Source organism: Tursiops truncatus, chromosome 3 (assembly GCF_011762595.2).
Source record: "Tursiops truncatus isolate mTurTru1 chromosome 3, mTurTru1.mat.Y, whole genome shotgun sequence".
In the NCBI taxonomy this organism is placed as follows: domain Eukaryota; kingdom Metazoa; phylum Chordata; class Mammalia; order Artiodactyla; family Delphinidae; genus Tursiops; species Tursiops truncatus.
In genome coordinates this window covers 129,730,290-129,756,568 of record NC_047036.1, presented here as the reverse complement: position 1 = coordinate 129,756,568, position 26,279 = coordinate 129,730,290, and the positions used below count along the sequence as shown (strand labels likewise).

General features: G+C 43.6%; 1 protein-coding gene across 6 annotated transcripts in view; it reads right to left on the bottom strand.

Moving 5' to 3' along the window:
* Nucleotides 1-26,279, bottom strand: part of GALNT10 (polypeptide N-acetylgalactosaminyltransferase 10) — a 237,757-nt gene that overhangs the window by 129,440 nt on the left and 82,038 nt on the right. For 3 of the 6 annotated variants that reach the window (XR_004525933.2, XM_033853499.2, XM_033853502.2), the window contains exon 2: nt 12,801-12,887. The exons of 1 other annotated variant lie outside the window; for it this stretch is intronic. Coding sequence is in view for 2 of the 5 variants with exons in the window: in XM_033853499.2 (XP_033709390.1) it covers nt 12,801-12,887 (87 nt within the window). In the remaining 3 variants the exon portion in view is untranslated. Of the gene's footprint in view, nt 1-4,552; nt 4,663-12,800; nt 12,888-26,279 lie in introns of all 6 variants that reach the window. 2 more of the 6 variants (XM_033853503.2, XM_033853504.2) reach the window with 2 other exon arrangements.

Below are 26,279 nucleotides of genomic sequence, written 5' to 3'. Positions count from 1 at the left end.
CTTTCCTGTGCAGTACCATCACGTGGGGATCTTGTTAAACATGGATTCTGACATAGGAGGTCTGGGGCTGGGCCTCAGACTCTGCATTTCTGAAAAGCTCCCAGGGGATGGCTGATGCTGCTGATCCGTGAAAAACACTTTGAGTAGCAAGGGTGAGGCGACCTTTACAAGGACATCTCAAGAGTCTAAGAGTCCAGAAAGGACACTGTTTCCTCCATATGTTTGTGAAAGTCTTCTCACACTGCTGGGAACAGGGCACGGGGTTGCATCCCACAGTTGTGACCGCATAGAGGTAAACTCCCTTGAATGAACAGTGAATTGCTGAACCAACAGGGTAGAGAATTAAGATTCCAAAGTTCTGGGAGTTTCACACTTATCAGCTTCTACCACCTCATTGCCTTTGCCTTAATGACGCATGTCCCTCTGGAATGATCTGCAGAGGTGGCCTGTTTTAGGTGGTCTCAGTAGTTCTTATTTCCTCCCTAAACTAAGAGGACTTCGGAGCTTGCTGCCATAGGGACTTCTGCATGTCTAAACATGTCACTAGGGGGGTCCTCAAATAACCAAGCTACGCAGCTGCTCAGAAACAATTAGTCCACCTGTCTCCCATCTTACAGGTGGGGAAACTGATGTCCAAAGAGGCCAAGCTACCCAACCAAGGCCACATAAGCAGGCCAGAGAATAAGAGCTATGTTCTTTGACTCCCACGCTGGGTTTTAGTGGAGAGAGCCCTTGTAGTGTGGTCTTGGACAAGCTACAAGAGTCACAGGCACCTCGATTTTCCTACCTGGAAAATAGAGACAGCACTACCTGCCCAAAAGGTACTTCCAGATCAACCAAGAAAAATCACAAACTGTGTTATCGGGAGCACTTTCAGAGTTTACACATCAGTGTGGGTACCAACTCCTTTAGGATTTTAAGAATCTACTGTAAATTGACATCTCATCAAATCACCTTGATACAGGACTCAAATTTTACTATACAAGTTAAAAAGATTTCCAATAATAGGTCTGAGCTTTTGGTCAGAAAAGGAGTTGGTTTTGATACTAAAACCACTGAGCATTCAGAGCCCAAAGGGCCCTTAGAATCCTATCCAGAAACCTTTATGAAAATTTTGATCAGGAGTCTCTGACATCCACCCATGGAAACCCCACAGATACATCATTCCAACTATTGCCAAACATTTATCGAGATCTACTCTGTGCCAGGCACTGGGAATACAGGCGTGACAACACAGATCCCTTGTAGATGCTAATGGCTTTATAGCCAGATCAGTCTCTCTCAAAGGATGGTTCTTGGGAGACCTGAGCTCTCATTATAGATACAAATGCCTGGACCCCACCCTGAACCTATGAAATCAACATATCTGGGCGTAGGAGGCCAGGAAGATGTCTTTAAACACATTCCCCGTGTGATTCACAATAAAGGTGGAACACCACTTGTCAAAATCCAGCTGTCTCGCTTGCAGATACGAAATCTGCAGCTAACAGAGTAGAAGAGACTTGCCCAAAATCCCACAGTTTGTCAGCCCCAAAGACCAAACCAGATCTGACTGTTCTCTCCCTGGGTTAGACTGTGAGCTCCTTGAAGGCAGGGGCACATCTGTTTTGAGCTGTCACTGTGTGTTCCTAGGTCAATACCTTAGGCCCTCAGTAAATATCAGGTGAATGACTGAACGAATGATGGCTCATTAATGGGGCAGGAAGTCTAGTTGGATGATTCAGAGCATTCTGATTCCAGAGACGGAAAAACTTAGGTTTTACTTCCTGGGCAGGTGGACCCCAGTTTCCTTGACTGATAAATAGGGAAAACTGTCAGAATAACCTGCAGGTTAACCTGCACCTGAGGGGATGAACTGAACTCCTCTATACAACGCATCAAGCTCAGTGTCTGGCACAAAGTTAGGCCCCTTCGGTAAAGGAGTGCAACTATTAATACGTTATTTTTGGAGAAGGATTATGATCTGGTGTATGTGATGGTCATGTTTGGGGGAAAAGGAGAGAGATGGGACTCTAATAATAAAACTGGGAGCCCTGCAGAAGGACCTATTGAACACCTGAGCCAATTCAACTGGCTATTGCTGGTAACAGGATTTAGAGAGTTTCCTCATTAACAGCAGGTTATGTGCCCACGTGGAAATTTGCTGTTCTTGAGGAAAGAAGAAAGTCCTTAGTTAATAGCGGCATTGTACAACAGAAACAAATGCCACAGACCTTTCACAACAAGAAAAACATGAACAATGCTTCTCAAAAGACAGCAATTCTTATGCAATGGCAATCACTTCATGTTATGCAAAAAAGCATGTCTGGGTTTCAATCCAGAGGTAATTTTAAGTTTCTTTAATTCTGCAGACTCACAGATTTGTCTATAAAAGCCGTGATTATTTTCCTTCAGCAACCATCTTCTGCTACTTTCCTTCCCCTCTGTTCCCAGATGTCCTTTTGCTACAGGAAGCAGAGAGGCTGGAAAGGAGCACAGGGCAAGGGAGGTGAGGGAGAGTGTAGGGAGAAGGCTGGCAGAATGATGGTGGAAATCACATTAAACAGTAAATTGGAAGTGGATTCTGACTGGCTGCTCTAAATAACTGCTTCTGGTATCTGCATGCTTTTACTTAACATTCCACTGAAAGAATCAATTAGTGTTCAGACACACACACACACACAAACAAATGGAATTTTAATCTTTTGTTTAATCACTATTTAGCGTGCCTGGCATCCTTTGGAGGGAAGGAAGAAAGGTGGTGAAGTGAGCCAACTGTATTCTGCCCAAGGAGAAAGGTCTGTTAAAGCACATACTCTAATCCTAGCGCTGCCGACTCGGCAACTACCGCTCAGAGAGGACACTTGTGTCTCTGGCTGAGCTGTCTAGTGTCTTCAAAACAATGGAAAATAGGGCTGTATGTTCAAAAACGGCAATGCGGAAAGGATAACTGAGCAGGGCATCTGCTTCATCCAGGGTCCGAGGACTATAACGGATTAGATTCTGCTGCAAATTTTAGGATAGCTTCCCTGCCCCCAACCCTCCTGTCAAATAACCCTACAAAGGCGCTGGAATGATTTTGCTTTGAGGCTTAAATGACTCCATGTAATTCCAAACATTTGTTTATCTGCTAAGTAGATTATTCTAATAACCTTCATACACACACACTCACACACACAGACAACACAGCAAAGCATTCTCTTCAAGGTTGTCTTCAAGGTTATCCTTCAAAGAGGGCCAGGGAGGACTTAATTTAGCCAAAAGCATAAAGTTACTTTAATTTAAGCAAGGGAGTTTGGACAACTGATAAATGTACTTTCTTCATGAGCTTTGAGGACATAAGCTGAATTGTTTTATTTCTTCATTCACCTCATAAAAGAGGATGATTCCGCTGAGGAATTAAGGACCTACTATGTCCAAAGAGCTGTGGAGGAAATAAAGAAAAATAAGATAATTCTTAGCCTCAACAAACAGCATGGATATAAGAAAGGAAAAAACACACAACACTGTGTGTGCCTTGAAAGTTGTACAGATGAATTCTAAAGGTATTTACAAGAGCCAAAGGTTAAATTCTACTTAAGACCATCAGGGAAAAATTCCTGCAGAAGCAAGGTCTTTGACAGCTGCCTGAAAGGATGAGTAGGATTTTGACTGGTAGCCACGGGGGGATGGAGCCCAGCTGGAGGGGAAGCATGTGCAAAGAGATGGAGGTTAGAAAGTAAGGGACCTGTTTCCTTAGTGGCAAGGAGACCGATTTGGCTGGGGTGAGTGGGATGCAACAGAGAGTCAGGAACAAGGAGGCCAGGAAGTCTGGACCAGAATCTGAGGGCCTTACATTTGAGCTGTTTGGCAGGTGGGAGCCACAAAAGGTCTTTGAGCAAGGAACAGGCTGGAGTAGAGGTCCAAGAACAAAATGTTACTACCTATCCACCTGTAATTAATCTCAGAGTCCCCCTCTTCCTGGGATAGATGCAGAGAGAAACACGATTTTGTTTTCATTCAGAAGCAACGTACCCTCATTGTAGGCTAAGGCTCACTCTCCACCATTCCAGAAGTCAGACTGAAATGAGCTGACCTAAGCCCAGCCCTCACCTGGCAGGCCGCTGTTCTGAGAAAACCTACCTTCCAATACAACCAGGACCAAGCAGTATGAGAAAACAATTGCCCCTAAAGGGCACTGTTTATGAATGGACAGAGACACTATAACCCAGCAACCACAAGACTGACGAAGTCGGCCGGGCCCACATCAGGCAAGTCCTGCCGTTCCACCCAGTAATCAGGCGTGTCAATTTTCCTCGCTCCAATAACTCTGTGGTCTCAACACCAGGATGTTGGCATCTAAAATCTGGGCGGGGCCCCCTTCCCTAAGAGGGTAAGGTCATTCACAAATAGGAACCCTTGTTTAAAAAGGCTGACGCTGTGCTTCCAAGGGCAGAAGCAACCCACTAGTCCAATTCACCCTTTTGTTTTGTACAGATGGCTCTAGAAAAGGTCATTTGCTACATACAGTGTGAAAGCTCATTAAAAGACTTTTTCAACAGAGAGAGAAAAAGAGCCAAGATGTTTGTAATACCTACTATCCAAAGGGCAAATGGAGCCTTCAGTAACTTTTCTCTTTCATTCTAAAAGAATAATTGCAACTTGTACCATTTTCTTCAGAGGAAGTTTCCAAAGGGTTTATCACTGGAAAAACAAACAAAACAACAACAACACTGATCATTTGACAATGTTCATTTGGGTGTTTCACCCATCCATTGGTCCATCCACGTCCACGTTTAATGAATACAAGCACATGCCAGGCCCTGTGCTAGGTATAAAGAATACACTGGTGAGCAAGACAGATAAAGGCCCTGCTCTCATAGAGCTTATAGTAGTGTGTGTGGCAGAAGGGAATATAGACTTTAATCCAGAACCACAAATAAATTTAAATAGTCACAGTGGCCTGTGCAGAAAAGAAGGATAACATGGTGCAAAGAGAGTCCCTTTCTTTCAGATCAGATCAGCAGGGTCTTATCCAGACAGAAAAGTCAGGAAAGCCTTCCCTGAGGAAACGGATGGAGTATGATTAGAATAAACTCAGCAGAGAGAGGAGAACAGAGCATTTCAGACAGAGGGTGAAGTGAGGATGTGCAAAGGCCCATATTTGGCTGGGCAAATATGAAACCGGAGGGACTAAAAGAAGAGCAGGGTGTGTGTTGCACAGAGAAGGAGGGAAAGCCTGGTGGGGATGAGAGGTGGGCAGGGATGAGAATTTTGTCTTTCCCCAGAAGCATTTGGAAATGAAGTATTTTACAGAAGGAAGTGGCAAGATCAGATTGCACTTGGAAAGCTCTCTTATAGCTACTGGCGAAAGGATTAGGAGGCCAAGAGGAAGGGTGGAACACAGGGAGGAGGCTATCATCACAGTGGTATAGGCAGAGATGATGCCAGTTTAGGCAGGAAGGTAGAGGCTGGGATGGACATAAACATTTTTTATTTTAAATAGAGTCATGAGGGTCCTGCAAGTCTGCAGTCAAGAAATGCAGCCTCAGGACTTGGACACTTGGGTGATAAGTTCATCTTGAAGGTCCATAGGCCCAAGATGCCATGGATGCAGGTGGGGTTGACCTGGGGCCTGAGCCCAGATCTCCCCTCACCCAGCCTGGTGTTCGCTTCATTACACGTTATTTTCAAGTTTTAATCCTGTTCATAGACAGCAAGTCAGGAAATCAGACCTAATAGAACTGTATCACATATATAGTTAAAGCTTCAGGAATTCAGTGACGCACGGTCCAAAAGAAAGAGAAAGAAATCCTAACTAGGGAGGCTGGTGATCCTCCTATCCCCACACTCAGCGAGCCTGTATCCCGGATGATGTCCCCAGGGGCCTAGTTCCCTCTGGCCTCTGGTACTGTGAGCACTTTGGTGCCGAGGAAGCCTACTCTTGGAAGATAAGTATTTTCATTACCTCAGAAGGCATCGTGATGACTTCAACCAGACAAACAGTCATCAGTTTTAATGCTGGAGGAAAAACTGCCTCAGTTGGGCTTTTGAGAGGTGGTTTGTCTTTATATTCCATGGGTGATTGTCAAGGGCTGACTCTGATTTTACGTTATTTTCACCTTAAGTGGTAAGTTTATTATAACCTAACCCTTTAGAAAGATGAGACTTTACTATATCATTATTGTCATTACATCCACTTTGTAGATGACAAAACTGAGGCCTGGAGAGAAAATCGATATGAAAGTGTTCTACAAACTGCCAACCACACCATGCGTGTAATCATCACAGCTAGGAGTTCCTACCACACGTCGGCCCGCTGCTCCCCACATCTCCGTGCCTGGAAAGATTTGGGGAGCACAGTCGGCTCTCAGGAAAGCACGACTTGCAGAAGTGAATCATCCTTCTGTGCCTTGTTCACGAGGAGTCTTGAACAACCGCAGGCAGCCTGCTAAAAAGTGCTCTTCTCAGACGCTCGGCGAACGGAGCATTAACAGAGGGTCATTACACTGCTCTGCAGAGCGGATGCGGACGGGTCAGGAGAAAGGCAGACAGAATTGGTAAGCTGAGCAGAAGGCAAGTTCAAACCTTTCCAGGGACCAAAAAACGGCTGCAAACACATCCCCTTAGCTGGGGAATTAGGGCTGAGCCCCCAAGTAACAGAATAGTTGCTCTATTAATAGTAATAATTACAGTTATAATCCCCTACATTCTTAAGACAGCAAAACAAAGTCTATAAAAGCACTTGCTTTGGAGTCAGAAACACCCAGGCTTGTGTCACGGTTCTACACTCACTAGCTGTGTGACCTTAGGCGAATTACACTGTTCTTCCAAGCCGTGGTTCCTCGATTGTAAAAGGCAGGATATTAACAGTATCTAACATAAAGGTTATTGTGAGAAGTAAAGCTCTTAGCAGTGTTTGGTATTTAGGAAGCACTTAAAATCATAGCTACCATGATTAGTTATTATTTCGATAGTACTTTGCAATTTACAAAGCATTTTTTACATATATCATCCCATTTCTTCCTCACAATCACACTAGAATAAAGGCAGGCATCACCAACCTATTGTAATACTTTTCCTTATGGGTCCCAGACTCCAAGAATCCTTCTCAACACTGTGCTCCAAGTGGCCCTGACCAGTTAACCAGTGTTGGCCAGAGGACGGGACCCATCTACCACGCCTGCCTTAAGCTGGAAGAGTGAATTCCCAAGTACACCTGGTAGGTTGCAGTCTGCTGGTTGATTGCTTCAGGCTCTCTTGCTGCTCGCAAAGGTTCCCCAAGCAGGAGGAAGTGGAGAAGCAGAAAGTGACAGATGGCTGGCCTCTCCTCTGGTACTGGCCTCCCCTCATCCACAACTGTTAGGACCTTCCGCTGTTCCAGGTCTCAGAGTCACAGAATCTAGACGCTGAGCGGGAGGTTAGATGCTACCTCCTCTGATGGTCCACTGGACCCAGTAACCCTTTCTTTGTTACGGCACATGGATGGTCCCTGAGCCTGGCTTGGGTGCTTAGACAATGGGAAGCTCTCTTCCTCCATACAGGTGACTCCAGTTATTAGAAAATTCCTTCTGGGCTCCCAAAATTCTTTGGGCTCCTTCCTGGCCCCCAAGGAAAGTCTCTGACTGGACTATGATCCTGGCCTCCTCGACCTGCCATCATGGAACCTCTGAAATCCTTTCCTCTTCTCCATTTCTCCTGGGGTGTAAGCCACAAAGGACTCCCTCAAAGTTCCTGAGCAGTTCCCCCACCTCCCACCTCCCCTACCCCCATCCTACTCTCACTCTGGCATCCTTGTTCTTAAATAACGATCTCTTACTCGTACAGTGCCCCAGGCAGGATTCGTAAGCTGTAACCACAATGGCACAAAGGATGGTTTCCTCAGAATACACCACTCTGCTATGAAAGTAGCCTCTCCTGCAGAAATGAATCCAAACCCTCAGGCAAACCTTCCCTGACCTCCCTGACTAGATCACAGCCCCTGAGTGTGCCCCTGTAGCATCCTTATGGCTCCTTTGTGATTTCACATTCATTCAGGTGCTTATTTCATCACTGCCTATCTCTCCTTAAACTGTGAGGTCCATGAGGGTAGGAGATAGCAATTTTTGTTGACCAAATGAATGAGGAGACATCTTTTATCTTTTCTAGATGAAAGAAGGTCATCCATGATTAGACATGTCTAATATAGTCACAAGGATATAATACCATAAGGGGTTCTGAGGATGAACTTTATCCTCTGACTAAATGGTTTCAGGTCAACTTAACGGGCTATAAAAACTAAAGAGAGCTGGCTCACCTGATCCTAAAATGATCTGTAAAAGATGCAACCAACTTTGAACTCTGCCACCTTTTTCCTCCTTTCATTTTGTGAAATACAATTCATATTTTATAGCAAGACGAGACAAATTTAAACATGAAAAGTCTTCTCTGCCCTTTGGCCTCCCCTCTCCCCACACTGTGTATTGTGTATCTGCATTGTGCATCGACCAAACCTCCCCCATCTGCAGGAATATACCTGCTCAACCATAAACAGCAACATTCTTCTACTATCAACAAGACAACTCCTTAAAAGATAACATTCCTTCCTGATTTTGTACTGGGGGGGGGGGGGGTCACACAACCCACCAGGATGACGCTTAGATCTAGATTATGTAAACTGTCAATAATACATCATTTGATACACAGCCCTCTGTCTCAGAAAAGTTATATAACTGTGCCTTGATTTCTAACTGGCAGAACAGTTCTCAGAGCTTTCTGAGATGCTCTTCCCGGTTATAATCCTCAAATTTGGCTCGAAAAAAATTTTCCAATTCTTTCTTAGATCGACTGATTAATTTTTCGTCAACAATTTTCAAGTTGTTTCCTTTCTGGATTCCTACCCTTTAGGTTGTGGCAGACATTGCTGTTTATCCCCCAGCAGCTGTTCTCTTTTTCTTCCACAGTAACAGAAATTTCAGCTGGTAATATGACTTTTCAGAATAAAGATGATATTTTCAGACATCCTTGCAGCTAGGTGTGGCCCAACTGGGTTCTATCCAAAGAGATGTGGGTGCAGGTGTTGTGTGGCAGTCCACGGAACCTACCTGAAGACATCACTGGTGTGCACCGTTTCCTTCTTTACTCCTTCTATCTTGCTGTCTAGAATGCAAATGCCACCATATTGGATCACGAGATGGAGGTCCATGGCCTAGGGATGGTGAAGCTACTTGTGGGAAGAAGCCTAGGTTCCTGAGGATTTTATGAAGCAGAACTGTCATACCAGCCCTGGGATGCAAACCTCCAGACTTTTAAGTGAGAGAAAAATAAACTTCTTTTGTGTTTAAGCCATTCAAATCTAATCTTAGCTGATACAGGCTTCTTTTCTTGAGGCCTGAAATCCTGAGAAGCAACTTGGGTGTGGTGGAGAGGACCCTGAAGGAGGATCCAGAAGATCCAGGTTTCAAACTCCTGTCTCTGCATTTATGAACAGTGAGCAGCAGACAGGTCCCCTGTCTTTCTAGGTCCCATTTTTTGACTGCAGAATGGATGTCAAACAATGTCTGTCCATGACATGATTATCTACATTAAAAAATCCTAAGGAATCTACAAAAGCACTAGTAGAACTAGTGAGTTCAGCAATGTCACAGGATACAAAGTGGTCACATGAAAATCAATTGTATTTCTAAATATCAGCAACGAAGTGTTGGAAATGGAAATAAAAATATCATTTACAATGGCATCAAAAATTCTAAATACTGAAGGGATAAATTTAACGAAACTGCAAGACCTAGTCACTGAAAACTACAAAACACTGCTGAGAGAAATCAAGGATCTAAATAAACAGAGACATATATCATGTTTATGGATCAGAAGACCTGATATTGTTAAGATGTCAATCTTCTCAAAATTGATCTAGAGACTCAATGCAATCTTTGTAAAACTAACATGCAAGGGATCTAGAAGAATATGCCAAAACAATTTAGAAAAAGAGGAACCAAGTTGGAGAACTTAATACGTCCTAATTGCAAGGCCTGCTCAAGGGCTACGGTGACCAAGAGAGTGTGCTACTAGAGCAAGGGAAGACATGTGATCAATGGGAATGGGGTGGAGAGTCCAGGTATATAATCAGCTGATTATGAGCAAAGGTGCTAAGGAAATGCAATGGGGAAAGGATGCTCTTATCAACAAATGGTGTCAAAAAATTAGGTATCACGTGCCAAAAAATAAACCTCAACCCTTACACCTCACGGCATACACAAAAATTAACTCAAAATGGGTAACAGACCTAAACGTAAGAGCCAAACTATAATATTTGTAGAAGAAAATATGTTAGCAAATTTTAGTGACCTAAGTTTAGGCAAAGGTTTCTCAAATAGGACACAAAAAGTGTAAAATATGGGTAGGTTGGAATCCATTGCCATTAAAAGCCTTTGTTCTTCAAAGGGCCAGCCATGGGCTGGGAGAATATATTTGCAAAACAGGCATTTGATAAAGGACTTATATTCAGAATGCATAAAGGACTCTTACAGCTCAACATCATTAGTTATTAGGGAAATGCAAGTCAAAACCACAAGGAGATATCACTTTACACCTACCAGGACAGCCGTAATTTAAAAAATGGAAAATAACAAGTGTTGGCAAAGAAACTGGAACCCTCATGCATTGCTAGTGGAAATGTAAAATGGTGCAGCCTCTGTGGAAGAGTTTTGTGGTTTCTCAAAAGTTTAAACGTAGAAGTATCATATGACCTAGCAATTCCACTCCTAGGTATGTATCCGAAAGAACTGAAAGTAGGGACTCAAACAGATATTTGTTATGCCAACATTCACAACAGCATTGTCCATAACAATCAAAAGGTAGAAATAACTCGTGTCCCTCAACAGATAAAAGGATTAAACAAAATGCGGCACATCCATACAATGGAATAGTTATTATTCAGCCAGAAAAAGAGTAACATTTTGAAATATGCTACAACAAGGAGGGACATCAAAAATATGATGCTGAGTGAAATGAGCCAGACATAGAAGGACACATATGATTCCACTTATATGAGGTGCCAACTAAAAATTGGCACTTGCCGTCTGCCTCTACAAAGATGAAGTCCCCAGCCACTGCAGCCACTGACCTCCAACACACCCTGAAAGCGGTTCAGGGTGGAGATCAGGAGTGAGGCACTTGGTGCTCTGGGAAAAAATGGCAGAATAGGTCTTCAGGTAGATATTTTCAGGAGAAGACTTTACGAGCCTAATTCTTGCATCTCCTTGTATCTAGAATAGCACTAAAATAATTAATGGAGACATCTGCTCCTCGTGACCAGCGCTACCTTCTGCAAACGTGTGTGCTTGATTGCATGTACCCCCCTTCACCCAAATCACATATATACTGACTCCCCCCACCCCCACCCCACCAACCTCTTTGGAGCAGTTTCTCGGAGCAACCTGAAATGCTATCTCCCAGGCTATATAGTCCTTATTTTACCCCAGATAAAACTTAACTCACAACTCTCACGTTGTGGTTTTTTTTTTTTTTTTTTTAGTCAACAGAGAGACCTAGAATAGGCAAACTCACAGAGACAGAAAGCAGAAGAGAGGTAATGGTGGGGGGTGGGAAGGGGGAGTTATTGTGTAAATGGAGTCATTGTTGGGGATGATGACAAAGTTTTGGGCGTAGTTGTAATGGTTACACAGTGCTGTGAATCTACTTAATGCCCCTGAATTGTACCCTTCTGAACGGTTAAAATGATAAATATTATGTTATGTATTACCACAATAAAAAAAGTTACACCTCCCTCCTCCCTGCACCCCTGCCCTGCCTCACCCACAAAAAGTAATCCTTCCAATTTTCAAACCTTACATATTCTAATGCTCTCTTGGAGATACATTAGATGTATATTAACATATTCAAGGCTCTGTGAAGTCTCACAAAAAGGAAAGCTGCCTCACTGTTTAATCCAGTATTTCACAAATTTATCTGATGAGAAGTTCCCACCACCACCCCCTTCAGCTAGAGAATGATTAATATCCTCGGGAACCCATGGACCTTAGTTTGCAATGCTATGCTACTAATGACAGGGTTTATGAGGGAGAACACAACAGGGTTCCTCCCCTGTGCAATCAGTTTTCTGGGTTTTTCTTTAAAGCACATAGACATGGAACAACTACAAAAGATTTCAAGTTGACATACTGATTTGGAGGGAAGGAAATAAAGTTTATGATAATATCAGATTCTTCTAAAAGAAAGCTTCAGTCAAGTGCGGAAGCATCTGCCATCCGTTTACTCATCTAACCATTCATTCATCTATTCATCTAATGATCATTTATTGTGCAACTACTATTTGTTGGCCTTGGGTTAGGTGCTTCAGGAAGTAACATAAAAGAAATGTTTTTTGTCTACATCAAAGGCCAAATTTGACACCATTTCATTCTAAAAATTGCTACTGGAACCTGGGAAAAGAATTATTCTCCCAAAATAATTGTTCTGGGAACAGTTCTGCAGAGAGCACTGGGGCTGGGCATTGAAGGATGGGTATAATGTGGGCTGGTGAAAGAACCACAGAAGCAAAGGTGATCAGGTTGCCCAGAATGTTTCCTCTTTTGCCTTCTACTCACACAGAAGACTGCAGACTGTTTTAGACGCCTGGCTTCTTATAACTCTGGTTAATGGCCCACTGTACATTTTCCAGATGGTTTCTCACACATTAATTTCTCCAAAAACCTTTGCTTAGCTTGAGAAACAATGGAGTTGAAGTCGGGAGGGGGTTCTTGTTCTTTTCGTCTAGAGAATTTAGTAAGATTTCTCAGGATGCCTTGATAGACAGATTGAAAAGAGTGGCCCCAATCCTCCAGCCCTCCCTGTGTCCATACCCTTTGCAGCGGGATCCTCTGGCTCCTCCCACCGAGAGATGGAGTCTGTTTCCCCAGCTTCTGAATCTGGGCAGGCTTGGTGACTTGCTGTGGACAAAAGGAGGCAGAAGTGACAGCGTGCCAGTTTTGAGCCCAAGCCTCTAAGACCTGCACTCTTCCACCCTCGTGTTTGTTCGTCTGTCTCCTCAAAGGGAACAAGCCCAGGCTAGTATATGCTAGAAGGAGGGGAGGGGCAGGTGGAAGAGGAACCATGTGAAGAACAACCGAGGTTATACCGGACTAGCTGACAGCCAGCCAACCCCTGAAGAGATGAGAGCCCAGCAAGGTCAGCAGAGCCACCCAGCCCACCACGGCTGGTCCGAGATGCATGAGACAGCCCAGCCGGGACCACAGAAACTGCCCAACTGACCTGTAGACCTGTACGCAATAACACGTGATTGCTGTCTGAAGCCCCTGAGCTTCAGGGTCGTTTGTCATGTAGTATTGTTTGTGGTCATAGAGCGATAAAATGACTTTAGAGAGGATTCAGAAAATTCAGTTCAGTTCTGTGTTTGCATCCAAGGCACCAAACAGAAATATAACTTGCGATCTTGCCACCCTGCCTTATTTTTAAAAGATCCCAATTATACCTGTCTTACAACGCTTAGTTCAAATACCACATCCTCAAGAAACCCTAATTCTACCCCCTTCCACTTACACAATTATCTTCCCTCCCACTGACCTCTCACTGGGCCCACTCTACCCTTCTCCCTTTGGAAGTTAGCCCTTAAGGTCTCAAATTACAGCCATTTGCATACACGTCATTCCTCTCTACTGGGTCCTAAACCAGTGCTTTCAAACTATCTGTGATGAAGAACCGCTTCGTTTTAATTTCTAATTCATCGCGAACCAAACCATCTGTGGCAGGCAGGATTCTAAGAATGCCTTCCAATCACCCTCATCCTCTTACACTCCCCTCCCCTCTGAGTGTGGGTAGAACCTGGGAACGTGATGAGACATTACTCTACTGATTATGTTATGTGGCAAAAGGAGATTATCCAGCTCGACATAATCTAGCCACACAAAAAAGAAGAGTTTTCTCCATCTGGCAGTACAAGAAGTCAAAGTGACTCAAAGAGTGAGAAGAATTTGATGTGACATTGCTGGCTTTGAAGATCCAGGGGCCATGTGTGTGGTTTCTAGGAGCAGAGAGCAATCTCTGGCTGACAGCCAGCAAGGAAATGGGGACCCCAACCTACAACCACAAGGAAGTGAATCTGCCAACAAGCCGAATGAGCCTGGCAGTGATTCTTCCCCAGAGCCTCCAGACGAGAGCCCAGACTGGCGACACCCTGATTTCAGCCTTGTTAGACCCTGAGTAGAGAACCCGGTTGAGTAAACTTGGAGTCATGACCTATAAAACTTTGAGCCAACGAATGTGCATTGCTTTACTACAGTAAGCTTTAATAAAACAAGTTTGTGTTCATTGTTACACAGCAACAGAAAACAAATACATCCCCATATAGAGTGGCTGATTATATTTTCCAAAAGTGGCTGCAACAAAACCTTATGTCCCACATGTTCTTCTACAACCTTTCCACAAGCGCGTTACGAGATGGGATCTAGATCCCCTCCCTCTGAAGTCGGGTAGAACTTTGTGAATCCTTCAAGCAATGTGACTTCTGAGACTAGATCATAACAAGGCCATGCACTTCCACCCAGCTCCCTTAGGACACTGGCCAGTGGAACCCAGCCATGCTGCTCAGAAGAAGCATCCTCGTGGAAAGGTGACCAAGGCAGCAGCCTGCCAGCTCTATGAGTGAGCCATGCTGGAGGTGGATCCATGGGCCCCGGTGCAGCCACCCTGCAGGCACTGTGTGGAGCAGAGGTGACCTGAGCTGTCCACCCCTGCTCAAACTGTAGATCTGTGAGCAAATAAATAACAGTTGTTGTTTTAATCTACTAAGGGTTGGGGCGGTTTGTAGAGCAGCAATAGTAGCTTGAACGAGCACGCAGCTGGCGCCTGTAACTCACCACGAGTTTGACAACACGTGAACTGATCCATATCTATTCAACCAAGCACGTCCACTGAGCACGCACTTGGCTGTCGTGGCAAAGTCCAACTGCCATAAAAGTTTCTAAATGCTTGTCTTCAATTTCTGTGTTTATTCCACTGTGTACTGGCGCCATTCTGCAGTCTACACTTGGGGAGGCCTGGCTGTAAAAGATCTCTGGGCCACACCCATTCTTATTCTTTTCTACATCCTCCCAAATGCCTGGTAAAATTCCTGGAAATAGCAGGAATTCGGTAAAGGTTTATGGACTGAATAGAACATTCAAAGAAAGCCAAGGCTGGAAGCTCAACTCACTCATTTTATAGATGGTAATGTGGTGGTCCAGAGAGATGAAGGGATATACTCAGGGTCATGGGATGAAAAAGTGGCAGAGCCACAGAATTCCTGAAACCTTCTAGTGTAGGCTTTGCCAACTCAACTGCCTGCAGGTGAAGAGGGGTGGCCAGGTGTAAGATAATACAGAGGATGGAGGCTGGTGAAAAGTTGCCAAGTGATGGTCAGTGAAAACAGATGCTCAGTTTGTAAAAGAGTCTGGAAAATTCAAATTTCTGGAGACTATTTCTTGATTTTTAACATACTATCTGGATAAACAAATGTGTTTGCGCGCTAGATTTGGTCCAGCGGGCCACCAACTTGCAATTCCTGAGCACCTCTAATTTATAAGTAAGGAAACTGAGGTCCTGAGAGGTTAAAGATTTAACTAAGAATATAAGGGAAGAGATAGCAAGGCCATTTTCTGACTTGTCTAGGAACTTGGTGATGATGATGATTAGAATTACCGACATTTATTGAACACCTACCATGTGCACGGCACTATGGCAGGCACTTAGACCTATGATCTCATTTAATCCTTTTGACAGTCCTAGAAAGTAGGCACAAGTATTCCCCCTTTCTACAGATTCAACAAGAGACTCAGAGAAGCCAAGTAGTTCGCCAAAATCATAGTGTAAACAAGCAGTGGGTCTACATTCCTAACCACACTTTTACAAGGTGAATGAGTCTTCTCCCACCTCATACCATTTCACCGTCCCCTTAGCATCTGGCCTATCAAAGCTCCAGGTTCAGATTTACCTAGAAGAGCTGCAAAATCCACCTGTTAACATTTCTCTATCATTTCAACCCATCTAAGGGTGACCTGTTTGCTGTTCCCCAGAGTCTGAGTGACACTCAGCTGGTGCACAGCTCAGCCCTCCCAGGTGCTGACTCCCCAGAGGGGTAGGGGGCATCAGCAGCTATGCAGTGAAGCAGCAGCTTGTACCTCAGGGCTAGGACGCCCCAGCTTCTTTGCTAAACAGAACGGAAGCATAGGATTGGGGAGGTGGGAGAGGCCTGAGAGAAATCATTTAGATCTGTTATTCCCAAACTGCATTCAATGGATCCCTTAGAGATGCAGCAAACAGGAGCTGGGGGCGGGGGACCCTGGGCAAGAAGGGATTAGATTTCTTCTTCATCCTACATTCATTAGGCTTCCAAGTAAGATTATATGACAAGTGTTCTACTGCTAAAATACAAGTTTGAAAACCAGTGATCTAAGCCAACCCTTCGCTGCATTTTTAAAAGACAAACCCTATAATTCGTTGCATTTTTAAAAGACAAACCCCATAATTATAAAAATAATAAAGGCACATGGTGAAAGATTCAAAAACTCAAAAGGGTATACAATGAAAAATAAAAATCTCTTCCCACTTCCAACCCCTAGACCCACTCCCTAGAGAATAGCACTATTAATCATTTACTGAGTATTCCTTCCAGAATTTTTTTTTGAATTTTATATATTTTTTTATACAGCAGGTTCTTATTAGTCATCCATTTTTTACACATCAGTGCATACATGTCAATCCCAATCACCCAATTCATCCAACCACCATCCCCACCCCACCGCCGCTTTCCCCCCTTGGTGTCCATACGTTTGTTCTCTACATCGGTGTCTCTATTTCTGCCCTGCAAACCGGTTCATCTGTACCGTTTTTCTAGGTTCCACATATATGCGTTAATATACGATATTTGTTTTTCTCTTTCTGACTTACTTCACTCTGTATGACAGTCTATAGATTCATCCACGTCTCTAAACATGAGCCAATTTCATTCCTTTTTATGGCTGAGTAATATTCCATTGTATATATGGACCACATCTTCTTTATCTGTTCATCTGTTGATGGGCATTTAGGTTGCTTCCATGGCCTGGCTATTGTAAATAGCACAGCAATGAACATTGTGGTGCATGTGTCTTTTGTGTGTGTGTGTGTGTGTGTGTGTGTGTGTGTGTGTGTGTGTGTGTGTGTGTGTGTCTTCTTCAATTATGGTTTTCTCTGGGTCTATGCCCAGTAGTGGGATTGCTGGGTCATAGGGTAATTCTCTTTTTAGTTTTTTAAGGAACCTCCATACTGTTCTCCATAGTAGCTGTATCAATTTACATTCCCACCAACAGTGCAAGAGGGTTCCCTTTTCTCCACACCCTCTCCAGCATTTGTTGTTTGTAGATATTCTGATGATGCCCATTCTAACTGGTGTGAGGTGATACCACATTGTAGTTTTGATTTGCATTTCTCTAATAATTAGTGATGTTAAGCAGCTTTTCATGTGCTTCTTGGCCATCTGCATGTCCTCTTTGGAGACATGTCTATTGAGGTCTTCTGCCCATTTGTTGATTGGGTTGTTTGTTTAATATTGAGCTGCATGAGCTGTTTATATATTTTGGAGATTAATCCTTTGCCCATTGATTCATTTCCAAATATTTTTTCCCATTCTGAGGGTTGTCTTTTCAGCTTGCCTGTAGTTTCCCTTGATTTGCAGAAGCTTTGAAGTTTTATTAGGTCCCATTTGTTTATTTTTGTTTTCATTTCCATTACTCTAGGAGGTGGATCAGAAAAGATCTTGCTGTGATTTATGTCAAAGAGTGTTCTGCCTATGTTTTCCTCTAAGAGTTTTATAGTGTCCAGTCTTACATTTAGGTCTCTAATCCATTTTAAGTTTATTTTTGTGTATGGTGTTAGGGAGTGTTCTAATTTCATTCTTTTACATGTAGCTGTCCAGTTTTCCCAGCACCACTTATTGAAGAGACTGTCTTTTCTCCATTGTATATCCTTGCCTCCTTTGTCATAGATTAGTTGACCATAGGTGTGTGGGTTTACCTCTGGGTTTTCTATCCTGTTCTACTGATCTATATTTCTGTTTTTCTGCCAGTACCATACTGTCTTGATTACTGTAGCTTTCTAGTATAATCTGAAGTCAGAGAGTCTGATTTCTCCAGCTCCGTTTATTTCCCTCTAGACTGCTTTGGCTATTCAGGGTCTTTTGTGTCTCCATACAAATTTTAAGATTTTCTGTTCTAGTTATGTAAAAAATGCCATTGATAATTTGATAGAGATTGCATTGAATCTGTAGATTGCTTTGGGTAGTACAGTCATTTTCACAACATTGATTCTTCCAATCCAGGAACATGGTATATCTCTCCATCTGTTGGTATCATCTTTAATTTCTTTCAACAGTGTCTTATAGTTTTCTGCATACAGGTCTTTTGTCTCCCTAGGTAGGTTTATTCCTAGGTATTTTATTCTTTTTGTTGCAATGGCAAATGGGAGTGTTTCCTTAATTTCTCTTTCAGATTTTTCATCATTAGTGTATAGGAATGCAAGAGATTTCTGTGCATTAGTTTTGTATCCTGCTACTTTACCAAATTCATTGATTAGCTCTGGTAGTTTTCTGGTGGCATCTTTAGGATTCTCTATGTATAGTATCATGTCATCTGCAAACAGTGACAGTTTTACTTCTTCTTTCCAATTTGTATTCCTTTTATTTCTTTTTCTTCTCTGATTGCCATGGCTAGGACTTCCAAAACTGTTGAATAACAGTGGCGAGAGTGGACATCCTTGTCTTGCTCCTGATCTTAGAGGAAATGCTTTCAGTTTTTCACCATTGAGAATGATGTTTGCTGTGGGTTTGTCATATATGGTCTTTATTATGTTGAGGTAGGTTCCCTCTATGCCCATTTTCTGGAGTTTTTTTTATCATAAATGGGTGTTGAATTTTGTCAAAAGCTTTTTTCTGCATCTATTGAGATGATCATATGGTTTTTATTCTTTAACTTGTTAATATGGTGTATCACACTGATTGATTTGCATATATTGAAGAATCCTTGCATCCCTGGGATAAATCCCACTTGATCACGCTGTATGATCCTTTTAATGTGTTGTTGGATTCTGTTTGCTAGTATTTTGTTGAGGATTTTTGCATCTATATTCATCAGTGATATTGGTCTGTAATTTTCTTGTTTTGTAGTGTCTTTGTCTGGTTTTGGCATCAGAGTGAGGGTGGCCTCATAGAGTGAGTTTGGGAGTGTTCCTTCCTCTGCAATTTTTTGGAAGAGTTTGAGAAGGATGGATTTTAGCTCTTCTCTAAATGTTTGATAGAATTCACCTGTGAAGCCATCTGGTCCTGGATTTTTGTTTGTTGGAAGATTTTTAATCAGAGTTCCAATTTCATTAGTTGAGATTTGTCTGTTCATATTTTCTATTTCTTCTTGGTTCAGTCTTGGAAGGTTATACCTTTCTAAGAATTTGTCCATTTCTTCCAGGTTGCCCATTTTATTGGCATAGAGTTGCTTGTAGTAGTCTCTTAGGATGCTTTGTATTTCTGCGGTGTCTGTCGTAACTTCTTCTTTTTCATTTCTAATTTTACTGATATGAGTCCTCTCCCTCTTTTGCTTGATGAGTCTGGCTAATGGTTTATCAATTTTGTTTATCTTCTCAAAGAACCAGCTTTTAGTTTTATTGATCTTTGCTATTGTTTTCTTTGTTTCTATTTCATTTATTTCTGCTCCAATCTTTATGATTTCTTTCCTTCTGCTAACTTTGGGTTTTGTTTTTGTTTTTTTATGGTACGCGGGCCTCTCACTGTTGTGGCCTCTCCCATTGCTCCAGACGCGCAGGCCCAGCGGCCATGGCTTACGGGACTAGCCGCTCCGCGGCACGTGGGATCTTCCCAGACCAGGGCACGAACCCATGTCCACTGCATCGGCAGGCAGACTCCCAACCACTGCGCCACCAGGGAAGCCCTAACTTTGGGTTTTGTTTATTCTTCTTTCTCTAGTTCCTTTAGGTGTAAGGTTAGATTGTGTATTTGAGATTTTTCTTGTTTCTTCAGGTAGGCCTGTATAGCTATAAACTTCCCTCTTAGAACTGCTTTTGCTGCATCCCATAGGTTTTGGATCATCATGTTTTCATTGTTATTTGTCTCTAGGTATTTTTTGATTTCCTCTTTGATTTCTTCAGTGATCTCTTGGTTATTTCGTAACGTGTTGTTCAGCCTCCTTGTGTTTGTGTTTTTTATGTTTTTTTCCCTGTAACTGATTTCAAATCTCATAGCATTGTGGTCAGAAAAGATGCTTGGTATGACTTCAATTTTCTTAAATTTACTGAGGCTTGATTTGTGACCCAAGATGTGATCTATCCTGGAGAATGTTCTGTGCGCACTTGAGAAGAAAGTGTAATCTGCTGTTTTGGGATGGAATGTCCTATAAATATCAATTAAATCTATCTGGTCTATTGTGTCATTTATAGCTTGTGTATCCTTGTCAATTATCTGTTTGGATGATCTGTCCACTGGTGCAAGTGAGGTGTTAAGGTCCCCCACTATTATTTTGTTACTGTCGATTTCCTCTTTTATAGCTGTTAGCAGTTGCCTTATGTATTGAGGTGCTCCTATGTTGGGTGCGTATATATTTATAATTGTTATATCTTCTCCTTGGATTGATCCCTTGATCATTATGTAGTGTCCTTCCTTGTCTCTTGTAACATTCTTTATTTTAAAGTCTCTTTTATCTGATATGAGTATTGCTACTCCATCTTTCTTTTGGTTTCCATTTGCATGGAATATCTTTTTCCATCCTCTCACTTTAGGTCTGAATATGTCCGTAGGCCTGAAGTGGATCTCTTGTAGACATCATATATATGGGTCTTGTTTGTATCCATTCAGCAAGCCTGTGTCTTTTGGTTGGAGCATTTAATCCATTCACATTTAAGCTAATTATCAATATGTACGTTCCTATGACCATTTTCTTAATTGTTTTGGGTTTGTTTTTGTAGGTCCTTTTCTTCTCTTGTGTTTCCCACTTAGAGAAGTTCCTTTAGCATTTGTTGTAAAGCTGGTTTGGTGGTGCTGAATTCTCTTAGCTTTTGCTTGTCTGTAAAGCTTTTGATTTCTCCATCGAATCTGAATGAGATCCTTGATGGGTAGAGTAATCTTGGTTGTAGGGTCTTCCCTTTCATCACTTTAAGTATATCATGCCACTCCCTTCTGGCTTATAGAGTTTCTGCTGAGAAATCAGCTGTTAACCTTATGGGAGTTCCCTTGTATGTTATTTGTCATTTTTCCCTTGCTGCTTTCAATAATTCTTCTTTGTCTTTAATTTTTGCCAATTTGATTACTATGTGTCTCGGCGCATTTCTCCTTGGGTTTATCCTGTATGGGACTCTCTGTGGTTCCTGGACTTAGGTGGCTATTTCCTTTCCCATGTTAGGGAAGTTTTCGACTATAATCTCTTCAAATATTTTTTCAGGTACTTTCTCTCTTCTCCTTCTGGGACCCCTATAATGCGAATGTTGTTGCATTTAATGTTGTCCCAGAGGTCTCTTAGGCTGTCTTCATTTCTTTTCATTCTTTTTTCTTTACTCTGTTCTGCAGCAGTGAATTCCACCATTCTGTCTTCCGGGTCACTTATCCGTTCTTCTGCCTCAGTTATTCTGCTATTGATTCCTTCTAGTGTAGTTTTCATTTCAGTTATTGTGTTGTTCATCTCTGTTTGTTCTTTAGTTCTTCTAGATCTTTGTTAAACATTTCTTGCATCTTCTCAATCTTTGCCTCCATTCTTTTTCCGAGGTCCTGGATCATCTTCACTATCATTATTCTGACTTCTTTTTCTGGAAGGTTCCCTATCTCCACTTTGTTTAGTTGTTTTTCTGGGGTTTTATCTTGTTCCGTCATCTGGTACATAGCCCTCTGCCTTTTCATCTTTTCTATCTTTCTGTGAATGTGGTTTTTGTTCCACAGGCTGCAGGATTGTAGTTCTTCTTGCTTCTGCTGTCTGCCCTCTCCCTTCCAGAATTTTTAATAAGGAAACTGAGCCGCTGAGGTTGGCTTGTCTGAGAGTATTCATCCAGGGCTATCCTGGACATTAAGCTCCTGGCATTTCTCTGTTCCTTTGTAACTTGCAAAAGTATTAAATGTTTCCCCAAATTGCAAACTCTCTCCCTAAACCACCTGCAGCTTCAGAAACCATACATTATGCATCTTCTGCCCTCATTCACTGAACAGGAAAATTTCATGTCTTTTTCTTGTGACTATTTCCCCACGGTCTTTGTTTCACATGATGGAGAAATAACCAGAATCACGTTTTCAACTGGCCAGTGTTCAAGCCTAAAAAAGTGCATGTTCAGCAAGCCGTTGGGGCTACTGGACTGGAACTCAGGCTTGAATCGAAGTCCTAAAAGGGGCAACATCTCCATATCCTCAGCCTCAAGAGTTCTGTCAAGAGCCTCACTGCCTATCTGGGTACACTGCGGACCTCTCCACTGGTCTCCTGGCCCTCAGGCAGGCGCCCACATTTCCCAACCTTCCTATCTGCTTCCTGTGCCTCAGTGTTTCGCCTGGCAATGACCATCTGTGGCCCCCTTTCCTATCTGCCTCCCATCCTGGACTCATCTCCAAGCTGAGCCCATTTCCTTCCCGATAGTAAAGAGTGTATTGGAAGACAGAGCACTCAGAGCCTCTTTCTCTCCTAGAGAAGACCCAGAGGGCCAATGTTTATTGGGCTTCCTATGTGCCAGGCTATGCTAGGCAATTTACAAGTCTTATTTTCACAACAAGCCTGGAAGGTGACACTATTATCGTCATCCCATTTTACACATGAGGAAACTAATTAGGAAGTGGCAGCTGGGATAGGGACACGGAGCTGGCTAACCCAAAGCTCAGGAGGGACTTCTTCAAGTTCCTAAAGCTGGGAGTTGCCTTTGACCCTGAGGCCTCTGACATCACGTCTGCCCAATACGCTGCCCACATCATGTTCCTGAAGGGGATAAAACACCCACGGCAACTCTGGCAGACTACCAGCAATTCCCCTCTCCCTGTTATCCAACAGCCTAGCTCCTTCTCAAGGCTCCTGAAGTGGACTCTGAGCATGAGAGAAGTCCATGGACCTGTGAAGAAACTGATCCCACTTGACTTGCCAGTGGAGGTGCAGACCCTTGCTGTTGCCTAGTTACCCATCTGGAGCTTAAGCCACTGCCGATCACGCCCCTATTTACCTTCATTAATCAGATTGGTATGGCTCCCTCTGGAGTGGGGCTCAGCCCTCCCTGTGCCCCTGGGATAAACAAGGAGGTTGGGAGACCCTTCTTGATGAAATGACTGAAGTACTGTGGGGCAGGCAGCCCTGGAGGCCAGTGTGGATGGGAAGACGGCCACAGAGGGGCCACTGGGAACCAGGGTGGGAAAAGAGAGGCTGGCTGTGGACGGCATTCACTTGCCAAGAAATTTCAGCTATCACTCAGAAGGCAGAAACACGCTGCCAGGCAGGGCATAATTATAAGACGTATATTCGGGCTATTCAAAAGGAAGGCGTGACATATATGTGGAACCTAGAAAAATAGTACAGATGAACCGGTTTGGAGGGCAGAAACAGAGACACAGATGTAGAGAAGAAACGTTTGGACACCAAGGGGGGAAAGTGGCAGGGGTGGTGGTGGTGGGATGAATTGGGAGAGTAGGATTGACATGTATACACTGATGTGTAAAAAATGGATGACTAATAAGAACCTGCTGTATAAAAAAATGAATGAAATAAAATTCAAACATTCAAAAAAAAAAAAGAAAAAGAAAAAAAAGGCGTGAGACCTGAGAAAATAGCTGTCTCAGATGGGAAGGTCCCCATTTCATTTCTCATGCTTTTAAAAATTACACGAGAAGGAGGCAGAGTGAGTGGGGCAGTCTCTCTGTCTTCACCCCACAGAGGGCTGGTTTTCTAAGAACACGCTCTGTCGGCTGACCTGAATGTGCCGTGGACCCTACCTGCATCTCTGGCTTTCAACTCTTCCTTCCCTCTCTTGGTGTGGGTTTTAGTTTCCTAAAGGAGTCACAGATGACTGGACATGTGGCACTTATGGGGTCAGTGTCTGAAATATATCAGGGCTCAAAGAATGCAAAGTTTATAGATGGATTAACTTGAGCTCCCTCGCCAGACAGACATAGACACAAGACAGACAGACAGACACACCCATACATGCCCTTGGACTTGGAAAGCCTGAATGTAGCAAAATTATCCAAAGAAACCCATGACTCCATCGTTAACCCCACACGAAGTACTATCTACGTTACATACAGCCCCGCCCTCATTTACAGGATTTAAACATTTGTCCAGGCTACTGTTTCTCCAATCAAGTCCACTTTCTCTCTCTCCTCTCTCTCTCTCTTCTTTTTTAAGACACAGAGTGAGCAACAACAAGCTCCTCCCAGAAGCTTAATCCCAACTGGTCACTTCTTGATGCAGGAGCTGTGATTTCACATGGGATCCTTAATAACGAGGCCTCAGTTTCTTCACCTGTAAAGCAGGGAGGGTAACAGCCGCCCACGCTACTCCATCAGCATAAGGAGGCTCAAAGGAGACCACGGACACGAAAGCATTTTGTGACTATGAAGGGCCACATGCGTGGAAGCAGTCCTCACCATCTTCTGAGCTGGGTCACCCACGAAACCAGTGCAGAAGTTGCTCTGTCCGTCCACTTCTTATCTGTAAAAAGCCTGCTGAGTCATCCTCCAGTCTGGCCCTTCCCTTGTTCTTCAGCAGAATGATGCTGAGTTCAGGTAACTCTATAACTGGTTATCCAGTCCCACAACTAGACCGGAGCTAGATAAAAGTCTGGCATGAGGAATACAAACTGTCCTGTTCCAACTTCAGGAGTCACCACAGGAAATAGATGAGTGGATAAAGGCCAAAAGACATGAAACACAAGTTTTACTAGGCAGCAGAGCTTCTGGGGGCTCCAGTTTTGAACCAGATAAACGACAAGACCCCCCAGATAAAGTGTCAAATATGTTCTGAGAGTTGGGATCACTTGATCCCCACCAGGAGTCTCAGCCAGGACACCTGGATTTGGGGATCAATCTGCCCCTGGAAGGAGAAAGAGGAGGATTGCTGGGCTCCAGATCTGGGGACTCAGCATCCTCATGTTGGTCAGGTACTTGGACTTCGTACACTAGTTTCAGAGCCCAGACTTCTTCTTCCTTCAGACAAGGGCCCATCTTCATCTGGGTTGTCTCCCTTGGGTCTTCTGACCCAGAGCCCAGTTCCCCCTGCCCTCTGCCAGTCCAGCCCTGAGCTCCCTCCCAGACTCTCTAAGGCAGACGTCGTGTTTGCTTTCACCTTGCCAGCCTCTCTCCCTGCTACCGGTGTCCTCCCACCAGCCTGTATCCACCACTGTCACGGGGCTGGAGGCGGCCTGGCGCGGGCTGTGGAAGCCTACCCGGTTCAGCCTGTAGAGTCTGCTGGTCCTGGCCACATCCAGCTTGGCCTTGCTCCAGTTCTCACAGTGTCACATTTCTGTCCTGGATGCTGGCTGCTTTTAGTGCCCTTTCAATCCCACCTAGAGGAGGAAGCACATCCTAATGGACCAAGTGGCTCTGGCATATTACAGATCCTGCTCTCAGACCGCCAAACAGATCGATAGGCTTGTTGGCTTTTTAAAATTATGTATTCACAGAATCCTGTAAGAGAGCTAACATTGTTGGGACGTAGGATAAAAGTTCCCAGAAAGGAACAATAATAGCTAACATTTATTGAGTTTAATAGTTTTTAAGCCCCTGCTTAAAAACCTTCAGTGGCTTCCCACGCCTCTTAAGATGAAACCAAACTCCTTAACAGCCGTATGAGGTTCTACACAGCCTGGCCTCTGCCCACCTCTCCAGTCTCTCCTCCACATGCTTCCCTGGGTCTCAGAGATCCAGTCACTTTCCTAAGTTCCTCGAAGGTACCTCCCCATTTTTCCTACCATGAGACCTTTGCATGTGCTATTTCCTCAAGGACACCTGTCACACCCTGTTCCTGCTCCACCAAACAAACTTCACATTTCAGCTCAGATGCCATTTTGTCTAGGAAGTCTTCCCTGACTTCTCAGCCTAGGTTTCTGGCAAACACCGCACGGTCCTATCCTTCAGAGCAGTAAGTTAGTAAGGAAACCTTCATTTAGGGTGATTATTTAATTCATGCATATCTGTGCCTGGGCTATAAGCTCCATGAGGGCAGGAGCTCACTGTACACCTGGCTTGCTAACACCTAGCACAGCAGCAGACATACAGAGGTGCTCAATAAATGTTAGTGGGATAAACAGATGAGTGGATGGATGATGGCTGCATACTATGTGCTAGTCTCTGGAAT